The sequence below is a fragment of the Pelecanus crispus genome, chromosome 2 (genome assembly GCF_030463565.1).
Source record: "Pelecanus crispus isolate bPelCri1 chromosome 2, bPelCri1.pri, whole genome shotgun sequence".
NCBI lineage: Eukaryota > Metazoa > Chordata > Aves > Pelecaniformes > Pelecanidae > Pelecanus > Pelecanus crispus.
This window is the reverse complement of record NC_134644.1, coordinates 80,298,945-80,318,836: the sequence shown is the minus strand read 5'-3', so window position 1 is coordinate 80,318,836 and position 19,892 is coordinate 80,298,945. Positions and strand designations below refer to the sequence as shown.

Below are 19,892 nucleotides of genomic sequence, written 5' to 3'. Positions count from 1 at the left end.
GAACATGACAAGAGCTATGGAAGACCAGCACAGAGGCTCAATCAATCCCCGGAGCACGACAGCTCTGCAGCAGGAGGTAGATCGGTCCGAAATGCAGAGCTGAAGCAACCTACTCACAGCCACACTGAGTTACTGGTACACAGCATTATTTATACCTTCCAGGATTTCTGTCTCCATGAACTCCCTTTGTGCTCATTTATTTATTTATTTAAATCATGGACAACTAACAGCCTGATACATTGCGTTTTTGAAAAGCTGAATAGTAAAGGAATATTGAAGGCTATCAAGTCACATACAGAAATTATGAGGTGGGTAAGGAGCCAATTGATGGGCAGAGAGCAATAAGGGGTAGAAAAATGGAAATCATAAGCGGATGGCAGGAGGTTAATGGTGGAGTGACTCATTCTCAAAAAAAAAGAAATCTAGTGTAATAGCCTCACTAGGGAGCTTGGCACAAACCTTAGGTATGTGCCAATGAAGTCTGCTGGTGACAAAGTGAGGCACTGCTAGCAGTACAGCACAGAAATGGGACATCAGAGGGAACTGGGTGAGCTTGAGACCGTGTGGGGCAAAAGCAAGTAAAAAATGCGAAACACAAGGTAAGACACTTACAGACTAATGGGAAGTGCTTCTACTGGAAGATAATACTGTGTTGGATTTGTTTATATACCACTTGATCACAAGTGACTATAAGGTACCAGTCTGTTGTGTCCATGAGGTATTTGGAATTCAGACAATGAAATACTGGTGCTCTTTTACAATTCTGGTCATCAATATTTGAGAAACTAAAGCCTTGGCAAGCCTATTTATAAAAGTAGAGGAGACAGAGGAGAACTTCAGCTCAGCAAAGGAATGGGGCTGCTGTCTGCTCGCATAGCATGGGAAAAGAGAAAAAGAGATGCAAGATAAAGATAGTCACAGACTATCTTTAGTCAAATGGGAAGGGGAAAAAGACAAAGAACCTGGACAGCTGTAGTGTATTTGAACTAAATGCTCAAATGTACCCTACTAAAAGAGCAATTTGGATTCTGGAGTGTCCTTCCAACACAAGCACGGGACATAAATACTAACAGCATTTAAAATGAAGCCCATTTCTAGGGAGCAACTGTATAACTCGATGACTATAATAGCAAAGGACCGATTGCAATAAATTGTTTCAATCCTGTATTTCTAATTACATTCAGAAAAAGATAGGAAAAGCCAGACATAAGGCTGCCATTGCAATCTTCAATTGCTCATATGCATTATGATATAGCACTTAATTAGATGATCACACCTTAGTTTTTCCCCCAGAATGCTCACTGCAGTCAGCAAATGGGCAGCCATAAATGATGTCTCTACCTTTCCCATTCAACATGTGCCCCTCAGCCTTATTATCCAAACCTCCCAGTAAATACAAAATCATATGTTTTCTCAGAGACATTCCTACAGTGCTGTCAGAATATTCATGTACTTCATAAATACCAATGAAATCATCTCCACCACCTTCTTGTAAGAGTAAGGACAAAGATTACTCCTGTTTTGCAGGCAGGGAGATATAATACAGAGGAATTGTCTCCAGAATAATAAAAATCATGCAGCAATACACCTTGTAGGTGCTGATATAAATGCTCCAGCTTTCTGGAAGTCAAGTCCCAGAATTACATGCTAGAGACAGACACTGAAGAAACTGTGATTAGTGACAGCACTGGAAGAGCCCGATTCCAGGGAAATTTCCATCGTCGTACAAGGACATCCCTGGCAGACACAGGGAACAAGTACGGCTCTTCAGGAGGCATTCAGCTTCGTTTCCCCAAGACTGTCCTCTTTCTTTCTGCAACCCTCTGCCTCATTCACTACACACCTTCCAAATTCTGCAACAAATGAGGAACAGACAACAGCTTCATTCCCACAGCATCGTCCATCCTATGCACTGATTCGTCCATCCTATGCCCTGTGGAAAAAATAGGTCGTAGTCATGTTATTAAAGGCTGTCTCATCATGCCTTCATGCCAGGAGGCCAAGCAAGGGTTGCCCAGGCAACCTGACTTCTTGCATTTCCCAGAGCGTGACTTGTCAACATTTACATTCCTCTAACATTACCAACATTAAAAAAAAAAACAACACCAACACAAAGAACACCGCAAATGTCATTGTGTGGAGCCGCATCTGGGCCATCAGGAGGTTTCAGATACCTACACATGCATTGCTGCTATCTACTGCCGGAGCTATGGCGGAAACCTCAGCAGGCAGAGCAGGTGAGTTGGGCAGTACGGAGGGGCGAGATACATATTTTAGGTGTAGATTTCACAAGAGAAGAGTGCTGAGACTGAATCCTTGGGCTCGACAGCTTGCTCTGGAGGGAGGGAGAAGCAAATGATTGCAGCCCCTTTGGTCTCCATGCTCTAGCTCTCCTCTCCTCTTCCTCTACAGCTGTTAATTCCCCCCAGTCCCTTGTTGCCTTTGCCCCTCTAAGTCCACTCCAACTATCTTTATTCTTTGCTCCCACAACTCCTTTCACTCTCCTATTTCCTCTCTTCTCTGTCCACTGGTCCCTCTTACAGCTCTCTGCCACCACTTGGTTCCCGAGGTCTCCCCTCCTAACCCCTCACATCTGCATCCAGACTCACCCATCCTCTGCCCTCTCGGCGCACGTGGGCCGGGGGAGCGCTGGCGGGACCGGGGCTTGCTGCCAGCCCTCCGCATGTGGTTCCTGCCCTGTAAAGCCAGCTCCTCCAGGAGGAAAGGTAGCACTGTGGACAAAGCGCCAGTGTGCCAGCCGGGCACAGAGCAGCTGCGACAGGCTGGAACGTGGCCAGCAAGAGTCTGCAGAGGACTCAACTGGTGAGAGTCATTCAGGCTTCAACAGAGGCTGGCACTCCCTCACCCCCACCCCCCCTTTTTTTTTATTTTCTAGCATATTTGCCTTTTCCCAGTGGCATCAAAAGGCATGTCCTCAGTAGAGTGCTCCCTTTTTCCCCTGTCCCCTCCAAACCCTGCCCTTGTCAGAAGTCACTACCGCCCTCACCAGGGATACAGTCAGGGCACACATGGGCTCTCCTCTTCCATTCCTGTAGACCTAGCCAGCAGAAGACGACTTACACTGATCAGTTTTATTCTTGTTACTCACTATTTGTCATGTACTGCATGTCCTGAAAGAGTCGCACAAACTCCATCAGTTCCTGCTCCTGGACAACAGGAGACCACCAGCAGAAACCCAGCCCCTCCTGAAAGCTGATTTAGTATACAAGAGGGCAACAGGAATCACTGGCTGGTTTTGTGTGAGATGGAAATCGCTGTGGCTGACACACAGCCCTTTTTAAGACTTAAAGGCTGCCTTCAAGTAGCACCTTGAACTGTTTTAACTAAATTTCCTACATTTACCTGACTACCCCCTGGGACTTGCATGGGATATTTAAGTTTGGCACCATTAAACAACTAAGAAACAGGATCTGGTAAAGGACCACATGTGGCACGTTTACGTAGTAGCATCACATGGAGTTACCTGTATTATGGGGCCAGGGAACTTGTTTTCTTACTCTGGCTAATACACCTGGCTCTTCATCCACCACAAGCTTTAAAACAGTAGTGTAGTTGTAGGTGTGATTGTCTAAGATATGAGTAAAGCTTTGTAGGGAAAGTTAATCTATTCTATTAGGGAAAGAGACTGACTTTCAGGCATAAGGCTTTTTCACCCTTCCCTCTGCTATTTACCCAATGAAAAAAAAAAGCATGCAAGTAAATAGACCCAAGCCTCATGGCTTAAGACAAAGAAATATATAGCAAAACAAAACAGGAAACTAGCTTATGTATAAAAGAAAAGTCATGGCATTGTGTTGTTCAGTAGCAAGGAAGGTGAACAATGGTTTGGGTTTTTTTTTTTTTTTCATTAAAATGAAAGCCCCTGAAAACCACAGCTTTCCTAACTGCAATACACACACACAGAGTACTTGTCACCACTGTACCCCTTCTCCCTCTCCTCAACGTGTCCTGCACGCTAAAATATTTGTATCTGCTTGGACGGTTGATCTTTGCTGGCCACTTTTGTAATTACATCAATATTATTTCTCTAAGCTTAGAAAGGAACCTTGGAAAGGAACAGCTATAACCTGTCCGTCCACAGGAGCACTCCAGTTTTCATCTAGAGATGAGCAAAAAGGGGGTTTTGTTATTCAGCCTGGTCAAGCAGTTGTTTTTCTCTTAAGGAACATCTGAAATGTTGCCCACCAAAGGGAGGAGAAGTAGAACCGCACAAGGGTGCGTTTCCATGGAAGCATTAAGTCTGACACTCAGGTAATTGCTGATACAGCTTTTCAAGTGATGCATTTCCCAGCACACCCAAACATTGCCAGCAGGGCTGGGTGCTGGTGCAGCAGAGATCGGCTTGCAGCAGTCGATCTGTTCCAGCTAACAAAGAGACCCTTCGCCCCACATGAAGAAAAAACCATGCATCCTACCAGAATAATGAAAACCATCTAATGTACAACACGACTTTAAAAGGTGTAAGGACAGTTGGCACTTTGCGATTTCCAGTTCCCCTAAATGCTCTTTTCTCCTGTTGTTTAAACAGATCTCCATGTTTCCTTAGCATTTATTTCACTCAGGTCAGGTCAAAATGACTGTCCTGCAGCTGCACTGAATTGAATGTTTGTTTCTTGTTCCACAAGGGAAGAGGGAAGAGATGGGGAAATTTTTGGAGAAACTGGCAGTGAAAAACCTGTACTGAATTAATATCACCAAAATATTTCATTTGCACATGACTGAAGCTGACTTTTTTGGGTAATGTTTTGAAATATTTGTCAACAAAACTCACCTCACCTGTTTCACAAATGACATTTCAATACACAGTTGGATAAAAATGATTCCCTTGATGCAAAAATAAATTTAAACTTTTATTTCTAAAAGACGGCAAAGTGTTGAGCCAACTGGTGAAATTTGAGATTCAAAACATTAGGGATAACCAGGTCTAATTAGCACAACTAGATTTCTTAAGCATTAAAAGAAGAAAATACGACCACATAAAACCAAAGATCTCTTTACGAAGGCAAATTATTCCTGCCAAAAAATCACAAGGTGAACCAATCACTCAAAAATAAAGCCACTTAAAGCTGTTGAGGGGGCAGCCCTCCTTTGGTTTTGCAACCAACAGCACTAGTTACAATGCTGGGGCAGGTTACTGAGAAGATGAAGCGCAATGTTCATTTACAACACTCTGGACTCCTATAACATCCCTTGTCTCACTTTAATCTGTTTGCCATGCATACTCTCTTGCTGGCTAAGCGTTGCCCATCAGCTGCCCATGCTGATTTTCTCCAGGCAGGGGCTGTTCCACAGCTGCTGGACCTTTCAACTGCAGCTGGACCACTCTCCAGACACTTAGTTGTTCTCTTTAGAGTCATCTCCCAGAAGAGCACTGGCAAACCGCTCCCACCCTATGGATTGATTCAAAACCAGCAGATAAATTTTGCTTCCTTTTTTTCCACCCAACACACGGGCCCACCTCCCTGTGGAGCAAACAGGCCTTACAGAAGGTTAGTGGCACTTTCCATTATGGGCAGCGTAGCCAAATGGACGAGTAAAAGCTTTCAGCAGGCAATGGGAACGGTGTGATTCTTCAAAAAGGAAAATAAGCCTGCTCATTGCTTGGACTGCAATTCAAAATTGCATTGTCTTCCATGCCAGAAATACTTCACCCGTTTGAACTCCCTTTCACTATGTAACTCATATCAGCTGCTAAAATGGGTACATATGAAACTACTGTAACTCCTATAACGATCTGATATATAGGATACACTAATTTGACTGGTACATATGAATAAAATTACAGTGGGGTTTCCAACTGGAAGGAACTGCAAGTGAGCAGTTTATCATTTAAATGTGTTGAGAGTAATTCAATCACAGGAGGCTGTTACGACAATGCAGCGAGGAATAATAACCAGCAACACAATGGCCCCTAACTAGAGCAAAAAACCAGTTTCCAGCCCTTTCAGATGGAAAACAAAGAATAAAACAAATTACAAACAAAACCCCCTCCACACAGACAGGAAAGCTCAACAATGGAGTCAAGGGAAAACAGGGGATATCTGCGTCAGGCTCAATGGCATCCTTTCTCCCAGGCAAGTACCAGTATTTTACCCATTCCCTGCTACAGCAACTACAGGTATGTGATTATAACACACAAAAGCAGAGAAATGCTTTCTTCTGCTTACGGACCCACTGGGAGACACATGGCCTGTGGTTTGATCACATTCTTCATTCGGGATTTCTACTTTTCTCCTGTCCTCACTCAGACTGTTAAAACTCCCATGCACCCAGAATAAGAGAGGTCCTTCCTTCCATGATTTTTAGTTAAGCTCATTCCATGCTTTTGACACTACTCTCCTCTTACTCTCCCTACAGAAATGCAGCATTCCTCCAGAGCTGGCTCAGGAAAGCCTTAATGTGTGAGGCTGCAGGGAGAGTTTAAAAAGAAAAAGCAAGGGAAGAAATAATAAAAAACCCCAGTAATATCCCCAACAAATCCAGCATCAGCAAGGAGGCAGAAATGACCACGTTCCGCGTCAAAGTCTGCAAAGGGTAATGTACTGACAACTGCTATATCTAAATGTATTTGCAGGCAGAGAATCCATAGCATCAAGATGTGTAATATGCTGTTTTCCACATGCAAAAGAGTCCCTCCTTAAACAGGAGTGTACCCCTGCTGTGAAACTGCTGGAAAAAGTAATCAGTCACAAATAACAGTCATAAAACCATTTTGATACTTAACATTCCTCCATGGACAATATCATTATACACGGCTTAAATAAATCCCTCTAGCACACAGTTTCATCTTTATCAAAAGGAAACTCAGGTAATTTATTTTTTCTTTCCCCTAAAATACATTTTATTTCATCTGCAAATTCACGAAGCTGACTAGCTGAGGAAAGTCGAATTTAAGACTTGGTTGGGAAACTCCAAGTCCAATTGTGAGACATTTCATTGCCTCAGAGGTAGGTTTTCTCCAAGATTCATCATTTACTCTGGGGAAGATCTGCAAAAAGGCAGGGGGTGGGGGAGGATGGAGATCACCAGGTTAATGGCTGCTCGCATACCCCCCAGCTTTTCAGAACTTTACCAGAATAATGGCATTTACATTGCAAAGCCATGTTGTGTACGATGCAGATCCAGGAACTGTAACCCCAGACACACAATTCACGTGTAAACAAGCTAATTTAACACCAGTCTACCAGCTGCACCAGAAATCACAGCAGTGACCTGGGTATCAATACCACAGACCCAAACTGGACATTTTCATCCCTCACTGATGAAGACTGCTTCATTCGTTAGGCACTGATGTTAACGGTGACATTTTTCTATTGTGAATGAAGTCTGTTCCAGTGCTGACTGATGCCTCTAGCACCGACTGACTGAAGCTACAGTTATCCCAGAGACCTTCAGCAGGGAGTATCGGCCAAGCACAGGAAGCGTCACCCCAAACCGTGGGCAGAGCTACTGGGTGAGGTCTGCCTGCAGCCCCTGGGTCAGAGTAGGTAGGGTTTGAAAAAGGGGGGGGGGGCGAACAGTCCATTGTTTTCTGACTAGCGGGTAGTCTGATACAGATTGCAAGTCAATGTGCAAAATGAGTGTTTATGGGCACCGTCAAGCCTGTGAGAAGGAAGAGGGGAGCCCGAACCAAATCTGACAGGTGGACCAGTGAGATGAAGATCCAGAAACTCTTCACCTTTGTCGTAATTAGAGCCACACACACACAATCTCTTCTGCAAAGCACCCTGTGAGACAGGAGCACAGCTATTTCAGTGACAATCCCGGTGATAAGACTTGTCAGCTCTTCATAAAAGCTTCAGTAAACCAAGGAACCGATAATTTAGACTCTCACCCGACTGCTGCTGCTTGCAGCCCCTCCTCCCCCAGAGCAGCATCTTTCAGATGATGCAGGAGAGGAAAGCAAACCGGCTCTTGAAGCAAGGCTTTAAAGAGAAACTGTAACGTGCTTTAGGTCTGCCACAGGGCTGGTGCTTTAGCATTTGGGGTTCGAGTGCTGCCACTTCTCCAAACAAACAAACAAAGTGTTGTGTGATGGGCAGGATCCCAGCCAGCAGCTTCCTTAAAACAGTTTTCAGAGGCACACAGGGCTGAAGGTGCACTCTGTAGCCATGGTAAAATTCTTTAAGAGATGTCTCTAAAGACATACGGCACTGCAAGATGAGACTATAAATACCAGGACTGTTCAACAGGCCGAGTAATTTTAAGCACAGTGCTGGAGTTTGGAATGGTTTTTCAAGAAAAGCAAAATGAATGAATGAATGGGATTATTTTACAGGCAGTAAATAGATTATCTAATTCTGGGCAGCAATACCACGTGCAGCCTTTAGAGAAGAGCTGAGGGATTTGCAGTTGTCTGTCTGTCCTACTCACCGGGCACCACTCCTTTGATGTCGCTTTCCGTGTTCATCCTGTTCTTGTGCGTGAACTGAAGGATCAGTTCCTTGGATGCCTCAAACTGTTGTGTAGCCATCAGCCACCGAAGAGACTCTGGGAAAATACTTTAAAGATGGAAAACAGGTTAGCATTGCTTCCAAGTTTCTGTCAGAGGAAGAACTGATAGTGTTTAGCTGCTCATTTAACCGTTCGTGAGCTACATAATTATTTTAAAAAAGCAGAAGAATTACTTCTGAAACAAATAAGAGGGAAAACAGATTCAGAATGTGCGAATTAATGACATTTTCTTTACACTGATTCATAAATGATACAGGAACTATCCTATCACCTAGAAATAGGACATATTAGAATTTTATAACATATTAGAGGCATTCTGCCTGTTAATACAATTTTGAAAGAACTTGGAGAAGGAAGAAGCGCTGTCTGCAATAGACATTTGCTGCCAAGCAGGGAATGAATGAGATGTGCAGTTAACACATGGTAATTCAGACCAAAGAAGGAACATAGCTGACAGAAGTGATTTGGATTGTAAAGACGGAGAGAGGAAAGAGAAGAATTACTTTTTAGCATTATAATGGAACAGATTTTTTTAAATTTTTAAACATGTCAAAAATCATCTTCTACACATGCAGACTTTAAGCCATTCTTTTATACAGGTCAGTATTGTGTATGCTCCAGACAACATTCAGTTTTTGCTCTAAAAGTTTCCCCTAGTAAAGACAATATTATGTTAGTTGAGTTGCCTTAAAAATATACATATGCACACAGAATTACAAAATAAAAAAGTTTTATTTTCCATCTGGTTGTTTCCTTCAAGTGCTGATATTCACCTGAGTCATTAGCTTAACTGATCATTCTTCCTTTTTTTTCAGATTAGTTTATTTTCATGCAAAACTAAAAGAAATATGTAGAACTTAAACCAAACAAAAAACTCCTATACTTCTATAGAGATGAAAACTTTCAGATCTGACTCCAAGCATATTTTTTTCTCTTGTTTAGGCCTCATTTTCACTAATCTTCCAAAAGACCTTTCTAAGAACAAATTTAGCAACTACTTTTAACTTCAAATATATAATAAACCTCAAATTTCCTTCACAAAGAACTAATCTTTGCCGTGGATGCTGCCTCAGTTCTTACACTTCTAAGCAGTGGACCAGGCAATTGCACCATTACGGTACTATCTTTTAAGGCTGATGCAATTTGGAAGACAGGTTAGCAAAGCCTCCATCCTAGATAAAGAAAGGTGTGGGTTTTTTTTTTAAAGAAGAAAAAAAAGAGAGAAGTCAGGCAGTCTGCAATCCAAATGATATCAGGCAATAAAAATACATAACAGCCGTGATGACAGCTATTCAGCTTGACAGCTTATTTACTACCACTAGTGCTGCGCAGATGCTTTGGCATACCCTCCTGCAGAAAGTCCTGGACCGCAAATGCATGTTTTGAAAAATTAAGAATTCTCTGAACGCAAAATCTTCCCATGCTTGGCTCCGGAGAGGGAGCCTCAGCTACTAGCCTAAAAGCTGCACTTTTTGAACAGTCTGCTCACAAGGTTACAGGTCCCAGATGACAAGCCTTATGGGGAGCACCCACTCCTAGGGAAGGAAGAGAGCTGCAGGGATGGGCATTGCAGGGACAAATGCTGTCGCTGCCTCCCAGCTCCTACAGGTTTCTCAAACTGGAAGTGCTGAAGCCTCATGCCTTTCAGCTGCTCCATTACTCACTGCGAGCAGTGGGAGGTTCATTTAAGGATCTTTAAAAACTCCTGGGCTGCTTTGAACCCAGGTTATCAAGGCACAGCAAGGGGAAGTGCTGGCCAACTCCTCTCTGTGCAAGTGCCCAAGCTCGCTTGTGGAGCATGGACCCTGCTGCCAAGGGTCCTTTGCATGCACCTACTGTTGCCGCACCAAGCACCACCACAAACTCAAAAGCCAAAAATTAAAAGCCAGCCCCCTGGCCCCGTGGACTTCTGCACAGAAATTGGGTCACAACCTCGTTCTTCATCACCTGGCATTAAATACTATATATATATATATTTATAAGTGAAGCTGAGATATCTTTCTGCCGGGCAGTCTCCCAGAACACCAGGCTGAGCTGACTGTGGGCACGATTGGTAGTCTTCTACTTCCTCCATCAGCGAGGAAAGGACCAGCCTTTTGCAGTTGAATTAAAGAATGCAGGGTGGGTGGGTAAGCGCAAACATTCATCTCCTGTTACACAGCTGCCACTTGGGAGAGGAGAGGGGAAAGAGTGGGAGGGACACTGGGGAAAAAGATCCTCAGCCTGAGAAATCCTAAGACCAGAGAAAAATCCTTGACAGACAGAAAAAGGCCAGGCAGGAACTGCGCATAGCTGGAAGGAAAACCATGATCCTGTCCAGATGCAGAGCAAACCCATGCCCATGCAAAGGGTGTGGTGTATCCATTAGGGGTCTGACCCACGCTAACAAGCCCAGTTATTACAACTTTGTGTCTTTGTGAGTGTAAATCCTATCTAACAGCACCAGAAAAGAACTGGCCATCCCCTCCCAGTTTTGGTTAGAGTAAAGCAGTTGTTTATTTCAGGTTATTGATATCTTTGCTGACCTTCATGGCATGGTCCTGTCAGGAGCTTCTTGCATCCATGGGAGAGGAAATAATGCCTCTGTATAAGTGGAGATCCCCTTCCCTCATGGCTCTAACACATACACACACTTTGAAAGGAGCCTAACTTCTATTAACTTATTTTTTTATGCTAGTCACCAACCCCTGTGCTCACATCCGGCTTATGTGGGCACCTCTTTGTCCTTCCAGAACAACCTGAGAGCTCAGCAAAGGCATCTGCTCGATTTGCAGGTGCCCCAGCCTACCAGCCCATCCCTCCTAGACAAATCTGCTGCTTCCCCCTTTCCCCCAGTCCATGCTCAGCTTCTCACTCTGCTCAGCCACACACCTCCTGGGGACAGCACAGCCTGCCACGTGCAAGCAGGGAGCAGAGCAAATCTATAGGTGGGAGAGGGCTCAGCCCCAGCACGGAGGGGCAAACAGGTCTCTTACAGCAGGAGATGGAAGTAAATAGAGCAAGGAGGAAGAAGGAGGCAGCGCAGAGGCTATCGCAGCATCTGTTATTGAATTCACTGCTTTGGGTACACGATGGGGAATTAAGAAGCAGTTTTCTAGTTCTTTTATTACAAATCAGTTCGATTTCTTCCTTCATCTGTAACATATGTTGAGGGTCCACGCCTTGTTCCCCAACACAATGCCAGGGAGGAAAGGAAAGAAGTAATAAAATGGTAGCACTTTCCAGAGAATATGCAACAGATGGAAGAGAAAAGCCTAAGAGAAAAGTGCATACTGTACCGTCAGTATAATTAAACAGGCATAGTAACTAGAGTCCATTTCTGCAAATGCAAAAACCCCAGGCAACGCAAATCCTGTTACTTTGGCTGTTACCACTATTTATCAAGCTGTCATATCATGCATTACATAAGGGAGATCTATTTGCTTGGTCTGCCTGTCCTGTCTAGCCAAAAAGCCACAAAGCTCTTGGAGATTAGGAAATGTTAGCATTTCCTATTGCTTTCAATGTCACCTAGGGATGACCTCTCAGCAGGAATGTACAAGACCCTGACTCAGCCACCTGGAAAACGCACCACCTCCAGAAGACCGCCGAGGGGTTACTGCTGTCCATGTCATCTATTGCGTTCGTTCGGCATCTTCATACTATCGTACTGTCCTTTTGGACACAAATATCTGTAAACATTATGTTAGATACTGGGTTCTATCCAGTGGTGGATATAATGCTTTCCAGCTGGTGGGCATCCCAATAGGAGGTTTGGGAGTAGAGCTGCACGTGTGTGAGTTTGCATGTGCAAGGCAGGTTTGGGAGAACAGTATCACACACTAACAAGAGCGCTCTAGCTTATTCATCATCAAGATTAACACTGACAAGATAAGACTATTTAGATGTTGTATGTTGGAAAACGGGGGAGTGGAGAGGGCAGGGGGAAGCCATTATCTTGTAAAGGACTTGTAACTTTTCCCGGTGTGCCACATTTTACCCTCAGCCCAAGCTGCGGCATGTCTACCTCGGGGGTAAGCGAAGAAATCCCTGCTGAGGGCTACTGCCATGAATGCAGGAGAACTCTGTAAGGCCTTCACGCATTAATAGAAAAATATATAACTGTTAAAAATTGTTACACACTGTAACAAGTTTTTACATGTTGCAACTTGTCAGGCATTACAGCTGGCAGCTTGGCCCCCCATGGTACATAAACAATTTCGTCCTGCACAGTGTGGTGGCATTTTTTCCTCATTTTTTTCAGTGTACAGCAACTAAGTATTTTAATCTTGTTAGTGTTACCTTTAAAACGAATGATCTAGTGCGTTCTTACTGTTATGGTTTTGTACAACACTGTTCTCATAAGCCTCTGTTGTGTTATGCCGCCACTGCGTGTCACTATTAAGACAGAACAACAAAGAACAGATTTTTTGGGACATTTATAGAGTCTTGGTGGGGATGGACTCGGCACCACCCCCAAGGTGAGAGCCACCCTACTGCTCTCAGGATAGCTGTACCAATGCCGCAGTGCTGCCACCGCAGCAGGCAGAGAGGAGCGGGAGCAGCCAGGAGGATTCCTGGCAGGAGCGATCCCAAGCCACTGCCCAGCACAGACCGGCCACCCAGGCTTCGGCACAGTGTGCGCTAATTCGGGCAAAATCGAGCAGGCGTTCTAGTTCAGGGCTGGCTGCCTCACGCACACAAGACGTCCAAGTGCGCTTCTTCAAGAGCTGACACGCGTTATTTTTAACCTCGCTTGGCTAACCCAGGCCAAAGAAACCAACAGTGACAGCCCAGAACCACAATACAGGTTTTAAGGGAAAATTTAGCTGTGCAGCCACAATCTGACAACAGCTAGGCTGAGATGCATCCTCTCAAGAGTTGTTTTCATCTTTAAAGGAGAAGTAACAGCCAGAATAATAGCAAAGTACAACTTGCTGCTCAACGAAAGAAGACCATCTCCCCAGTTCCCACCATGTCGCAGCACGTAACCTATCTGCACGCTACAGTAAAGTTATTATTTCTTATTTCAAAGTCAAATCTTTGCCAAAGGTGAATGTAACAACAAAGGGAAAGGCTCACGTGTACGGTGAAGCACATACACTTCCAGGCAGCAAAGCACCTCCCAAGTCCAACGTTAGGAGCTCGTGCCGTCTTTGACCCGACAGGAGGAAGAAATACTTACACCCAGTAAAGCAGCATCAGCAGGAAAGGACAGATGATGACTGCCTGGAGGACCTGCCAGTCCCTGCAGAGGGCAGCCAGCCCCGGCATGAGGAACTGCCCCGCCATTTCGATGAAGCTCGCCACCATGGTGATCATGAACCGGTGCCCAGGAGGGCAGAGCTCTATCCCTGAAACACAGAGCACACGCGAACGCATTAGCCCCCCACCAGCAAAGGCACCCACAGAGCATCTCTTTATGAAACTCTCAGGGAGTTAATGTCTTCCAAGACCTTTGGCCCAAGTTATGCACAAGCACATAAATCTTGTTTCCTCCTGTATTTAGGCTTCAAATACCTTAGCAGCCATAGAGAAGCCTGTTAACAGCTGGCTGTGCTGCAAACACTGCAACTTCCATACACCTATGGCATCTCCCGCAGGCCTGCTGTACCCTCATCGTCAGCTTTCCTTCAGTCTCTGCCTAGGGAAGCATTTTACCGAACTGTAAGATATTTGGGTTTTTTAAAGGGAATGTAGGGTAAAATACAATCTAAAGATTTTGGGTTGAGCCTTTTCACAGTTCTCAGACGCCGCACGCCTTTCCAATCAGTTTGCCGGGAAGCAGAAGAGCATAGCTCTCGGCAGGATACAACCGCCCAGCTCATACGGGATGCCACATGCCCACAGTTTAATATGCTGTGACTCAGCCAGTTTCAAGCTGGATTTTGCTGAGTAGGTTGTTTCTGGGTTTGCTTTTTGTTTGCGCAATAGCTAATCTTGATCAACTTTCAAACAAGCCAGCCTTCCATCTGTCTTATCCTGTCCTCCATTCTTCCTTTTGCTGTGGGGCAATTTACTACCATCACTGGTATCGGTTGTCTCAGCTGCCTTGTGACAAGTGCATTCAACAGCTAAAAGCTTCCTTAAACCCTGGCTACCTTTTATTTGGTCCTCAGAAATTAAGATGAATTCATCAGAATCACAGCTTTAAGGAGAAAAAAAAAAAAAAAGAAAACAGCAAACAAAGAAAAATCACAGAAGAAAAACTGGACTGCCTTGTGGAAATATATTCAAACAATTTTTTTGCCAGTAAGATTGCAATAGAAGTCCCTATTTCATATTTCCCATTTACCCACATTCACTTCTACAGATTAATAATTAAGCACAATAAACCTGCCACAAATGTTGTGTAGTACTTATGAGCAGGCTGATACAGAAACATAGGCTCATAAACATTCATGATATGTTGCTGCCAGCATTGTTGCTTTTCCTTGGGATTTTTCCTGTGGTTGTTTTAAATTAGAATTTAACGGTTGTTAAAATTATAATTGAAAAGCCATAAGACAATAGGAAGAGATGACAGCTGCTCCTTCATTCACTCTCTCATCTGTAGCTTGTTCAGCATTTATCAGTGTAACACAGATTTAAACTAGCTAACCAGGAACTAGCTTGCAGATCAAACACCCAACACTGTTCCATCCCCCCCCCCCCCCCCCCCTTTCTTTTCAGCCAATGACAAAAAATATTGATGGATTTTTGCCAATACAGAAGGAAAATGTATCTGTTGCAAGGCAGCCCAAATTTTCATTAGCTTAACACAAACACAGCAGCTTTGGAAAAGGAAGGGGGGGGAACCCTCGAAGTCTCTCACTTGCAATAAAAGCCTTCTACATTTTAATTAGAAAAACAAGATTAAAACACAGAGCTCCTTATTACATTAATATGGTTTCATTCTTACTAATGAAGTATCCCAAGCCTAGGCAATTTTTTTTTATTCTATGCAAAGAGGTCACTTCTGGTTTATTTCCCTAATCCTCACATATAAAGTGGTTCTGTTTGTTTTTCTAAACCTTAAAGTCCCAGTAACTCACACTCCAATATTCCTTCATTAAGTACAAGGACAAGTTTTGTTGCTATAGAAACAGGAAGTCTGCATTAGATAGGTAAGGCTTTGGCATTTCAATTGCATCGCTTAGGTTAGTATCAGATTAAAAAAAAAAATAACCAAGAGGAGAGCAACTTTTATATGAAGTCAGAAAGAGGTGTCCAAATAATAAAATTATATTTTATTAAGTCACTGGTGCATAGTATGTAACTCCATACACAGTAGTTATACATTGTATAGAAAGGAAAAAACTTCAGAGATTATTTAAGCATCTATTTTCTTCTCTGGATTATCACATGCGTATGACCAATTTTTGCCCTTTTTCTCTAAAAATATTGAAGAACACAAAATAAAATCCCTTCCATAGCTGGGTGAGCATGACTTTCAAGTGACATCAGCAGGCGCTCCATGTATATGAAATAACACATCTCTGTCGAAATGTTCTACTTATTAGGACAGCCTACTGACTTTCCAACATCTCTCACATCAATTTTATATGATAAAAGATTCAGCATTGCAGTTTTTAGCAAGCATTTAGCAGTCAACCTTTTCCCACCTCTGCCAGCAAAGCCACCCACCGCAGCACCTCTGCTCCAGCCCTAGGAAAGGCACCCTGCACCCTGCTGATGCTCCCACCGGGGCCACGATGCACCCAGGCACAAAGCCTCTGTGGCCACAACAATTTCCACCCAGTTCATGTGATAAATTACCGACTTGCTTGAAATTACTGCAAGGCAGAGATCAGCTTTATCCAGCAAGAAAGCTCCAGCTGCACCACTCAGTGAAAAGGTTTCCACCTCAACTACTTTGTGGAGCATGGAGAATGAGGAAACCCTGTCATACACACAAATCATGGAAATTACCATCAGTACCAAAAACTCCTGGATACGTCTGTTTGCTCCACTTGGAAAATTTTGTGTGGGCAAGACGACAGGCATGGAAAGCATTTTGCTTCCTTGCCTAGTATTTCTACTCTAAGCAGCACAGTCAGAGCAGTAGATCCAACTCAGCTGCCTAATTTCCGCAAGTCCCAGCCAAACGATCACATGGGCAAGTTGAAGCCTGTACACAAAGCAGTCCTGCAGTACTCAGGTGGTAAAATCAGCCATGCCCAAGACACTTGGGACAGACTTTCCCACCGTTGTTACAGTGGACATGACAAGCGCAGAAGAGGGACCCAGTCAATCCCTGTGGCAGAACTGCTCCGCACACGCTGTAAGGACAACCCAGCCTGAAGGCAATCGCCTCACCACATGTGTGGTGCAGACGCGGGTGCCGCAGGCATCACAGACACGAGACACTGAATGCATGAGACATTGCACAACACATGCCTCTGGCTGGGAAATGCAAAAATAAAGTGTAGAAATCCTCTTTTCAGACCCTATGCTGTATGTCCTTCCACTACAGAAGTGACCAAGTCAACATTCACCAGCCTCACAGCCCTCAAACCTGCCACAGGGCAAGCCGGTGTGAACTATGCCCCTTCTTAGAAGGGATTCAAGCATTTTGGGGGGTTGTTTACTGCACTCAAAGTAACCCCACTAGTAACATGCTGGATGTGCAGAGACACGTTCTGGCAGGGAAGGAACAGCACTGGGGTCAGATACGTTACTCCACGAGTCTGCATGCAGTGATTTGTACCAGAAGTATTAAAACAGGTGATGAACAAAGGCAGAGTAAAAGTTGGGGGCGGGGGGCGGTGTGTGAGTGTATGCATGTGTGAGAGCCAGTGAGCAGGCACCAGAAGGATGGGCAGAGCATGGGTTAAAGGAATGGCACATGCCCATTGTGCCAATTGCATGCTACCCGTAATTTCATTCAAGTAACAAAAGGAGGAGGAACAACCTGACCTACAGACAAAATATCAAGAAGATGAAGAACAGGATTGGAGTCATAAAATATCAAGACTATGAGAAAAAAGAAGAGAACAAAAAATCATTAAATTTGCCTGAGAATTATGAGGGTTGAAAAAAACCAATAAAGCAAAAAATTGTAAACATCATCAACTCCTGAAGGGTATGAAAAGCAACCCCAAACTGGTTTGTTGTTGCCTGCCAAGAACAACCTCAGGGGTGTGATGAACATGCAGCAGCCACTGCCTCTTGTCCTCTGTGTCACACAAGTGACCCTGGCCAGACCACATGGATGTACGCCTTGGTACTTGTGAGTGCACAGGTGTGAGAGCATGCGTGAATGAAATCCATGAGAGAATGAGTGTGGTTGTGCAAAATCTGCCTACTTAGAGACTTTGGGGCGGGGATAACAACTTTGTCCTTCTATATAGTCTGTCACTGAGTTATTTAGAAATCCCACAGGAAATATTTTCAAATATTAACCAAGGGATTAAGAACCATAGCAGCTATATTGGCTGTTCCTAGTGACAAAGGCCAAGCTCAAGAAAAGGACTTTCAAACCAATATTTCTGGTATACTAAGAGGACAGATTTCAGAGCAGCTCCCCCACTATTTCATACATTGTCCTTTTTGCTTACCCCTAGCATTGCAGCAATGGCCCTACTTGACCCCTAAGAGGGCCACATGCACCCCTAGGATGTGTTAGTGAAACTTCCCAGGTACATGCTGAGGGAAATGCCCCTGCTGAGGAGGGCTCTGTCCCTGACGCTTCCCACACTTGCCTCTTGAGGCAGCCTCAGAGACGTCCTAGGCTGGCTTCCCTCTCTGGTGTGCTCCCCCCGAGCCGGGGCAGCCCTTGGGCTTCAGAGGAGTTGGGTTTCATGATGGATGCTGGCCTGAGAAAAGCTGCCTCAGATACCGATTGACCTACAGGGCTTTGAGCTTGGTCAGACTTTCTAACCATCTAGCTTTAACAAGCAGGTTGTCAGGGTACACTCTTGCACCTTAGGTGAATACAGAGTCCAACACAGGTTTCAAACCTGCAGCATTTTTCAAACATGTCTAAAAAGCACTATAAGTATTTTTTAGGATCAGGAAAACTATGGGCTGAAGGCAACACTGTCACTTGCAAGTCCTCATTTGATCCACATTGCATGCTATGTGACAACAGCAGCAAGTTTTGAGTTTGTTCTTGACAGAACAAAACAAACAAGCAACTGAAAATGAGAAGTTCATTGTTATTTCATAGGAGCCAACCCAGAACACACCACCGGCATCAGATCCGGTAAGATCTCCCAAGCAGGTTTTGGAATACTGAAATTACTTTTCTTTAAACGGGATTCATTTTCTCTCCCTCACTCCCCCCGTGTTCCCCCTGCCTAGTCCTTTGGGGCTTGTGTTAGAAAGAAGGGAAAGCCTGAACAAGCCTTCACAGGCAAAAGGAGTCCACTCCACAGAGCGCGTGAAGTGCTGGGAGGCCCTTCGGCAAGCGCATCTGCAGTTTTGCCAAAAAGAAGCTGTGTATAAACAACAGTGAATTAATTCACTACAACTATATGGTACTTGAACTGGCACATGCCATTTATGTCACCTCATCTGGAAATAGGTGTGCCCGGAAGAACCCAGAGATCAGAGTAGAAAGGAAGATGTTTCTGGAATCAGGCCATAGGTGGATGAGGTAGGGCACATCTCGGACCCGCACACATCTTTGGAGTGTCTGCAGAGAGCCATTAGTGCTGAAAGATTTTTCTTTTTTTTGTAGTTTTTGGAAACCTAGAAATAGCTTGCAAAAGATGACAGGGCTCTAGATTATTCTACACCAAAATCAATTGTCCCTGACAGCTGACCAAAAAAGCTGGGATTTGCAGAAAAGCACAGGACTCCCTAACATATCTCCACATGGTTGGCGAAATTTAGGACGATGCTGACAGCTCAAGACGGGACAGTGCAGGGAGTTCAAGTGCCTGCTCCGAGCAGGACCAGGGCACTCTTCCCACCAGTGCACCGCACGAGCTGCACGGGACACCCGGACGGGCCAGAAGGGCTCGCGGCTCAGCCCTGCCTGCTGCACGACTGCAAGCACTCCGGCTCATCGGGAGGTGGGCGAGGAGGGGGTGAACAAAGAGCCTCTGCAACGCCACGGGGGCTCAGCCCCACCACGTGCAGAGCTGCTCCCTCGCTGCTGCCGGGCATCAGCAGAGAAAGGCAGATAAAACCGCAGGTCAGACAACAGGTTACGCACAGCAAATGCAACCGGCACTGGTGACAAGGGGCACATTGATTTTAGATCGGAAAGCGCAAGTAGCCTTTGCTGACAGCTGCTCCTCTCCCTGGCACCGGGACAGAAAAACCTCAGGGCTGATATCCGTGACAACAATTTTTCAGTCAACTTCTTAAAAGAAGATGGGAAATTGATTTAAAATTATCCAAGTATGCCGCAGCCTGACATCTGCAATGCTGCCCTCTCCCTTCTCTGGACAGCTCCTCTCTCCCACCCTCTCCGCCTGCAGCTGTGGAAGCAGCAGTCTGTCTGGAGG

The 19,892-nt window shown here is 44.7% G+C and overlaps 1 protein-coding gene across 2 annotated transcripts in view; it reads right to left on the bottom strand.

Annotated features, from left to right (window-relative positions):
- Positions 1 to 19,892, bottom strand: part of SLC22A23 (solute carrier family 22 member 23) — a 114,684-nt gene that overhangs the window by 18,259 nt on the left and 76,533 nt on the right. The window contains exons 4-6 of one of the 2 annotated variants that reach the window (XM_075705873.1): positions 13,640 to 13,808; positions 8,395 to 8,522; positions 1,844 to 1,933 (exon numbers count right to left, since the gene is read on the bottom strand). In XM_075705873.1, the coding sequence (XP_075561988.1) occupies positions 1,844 to 1,933; positions 8,395 to 8,522; positions 13,640 to 13,808 (387 nt within the window). The remainder of the gene's footprint in view (positions 1 to 1,843; positions 1,934 to 8,394; positions 8,523 to 13,639; positions 13,809 to 19,892) is intronic. The other variant, XM_075705874.1, reaches the window with a different exon arrangement.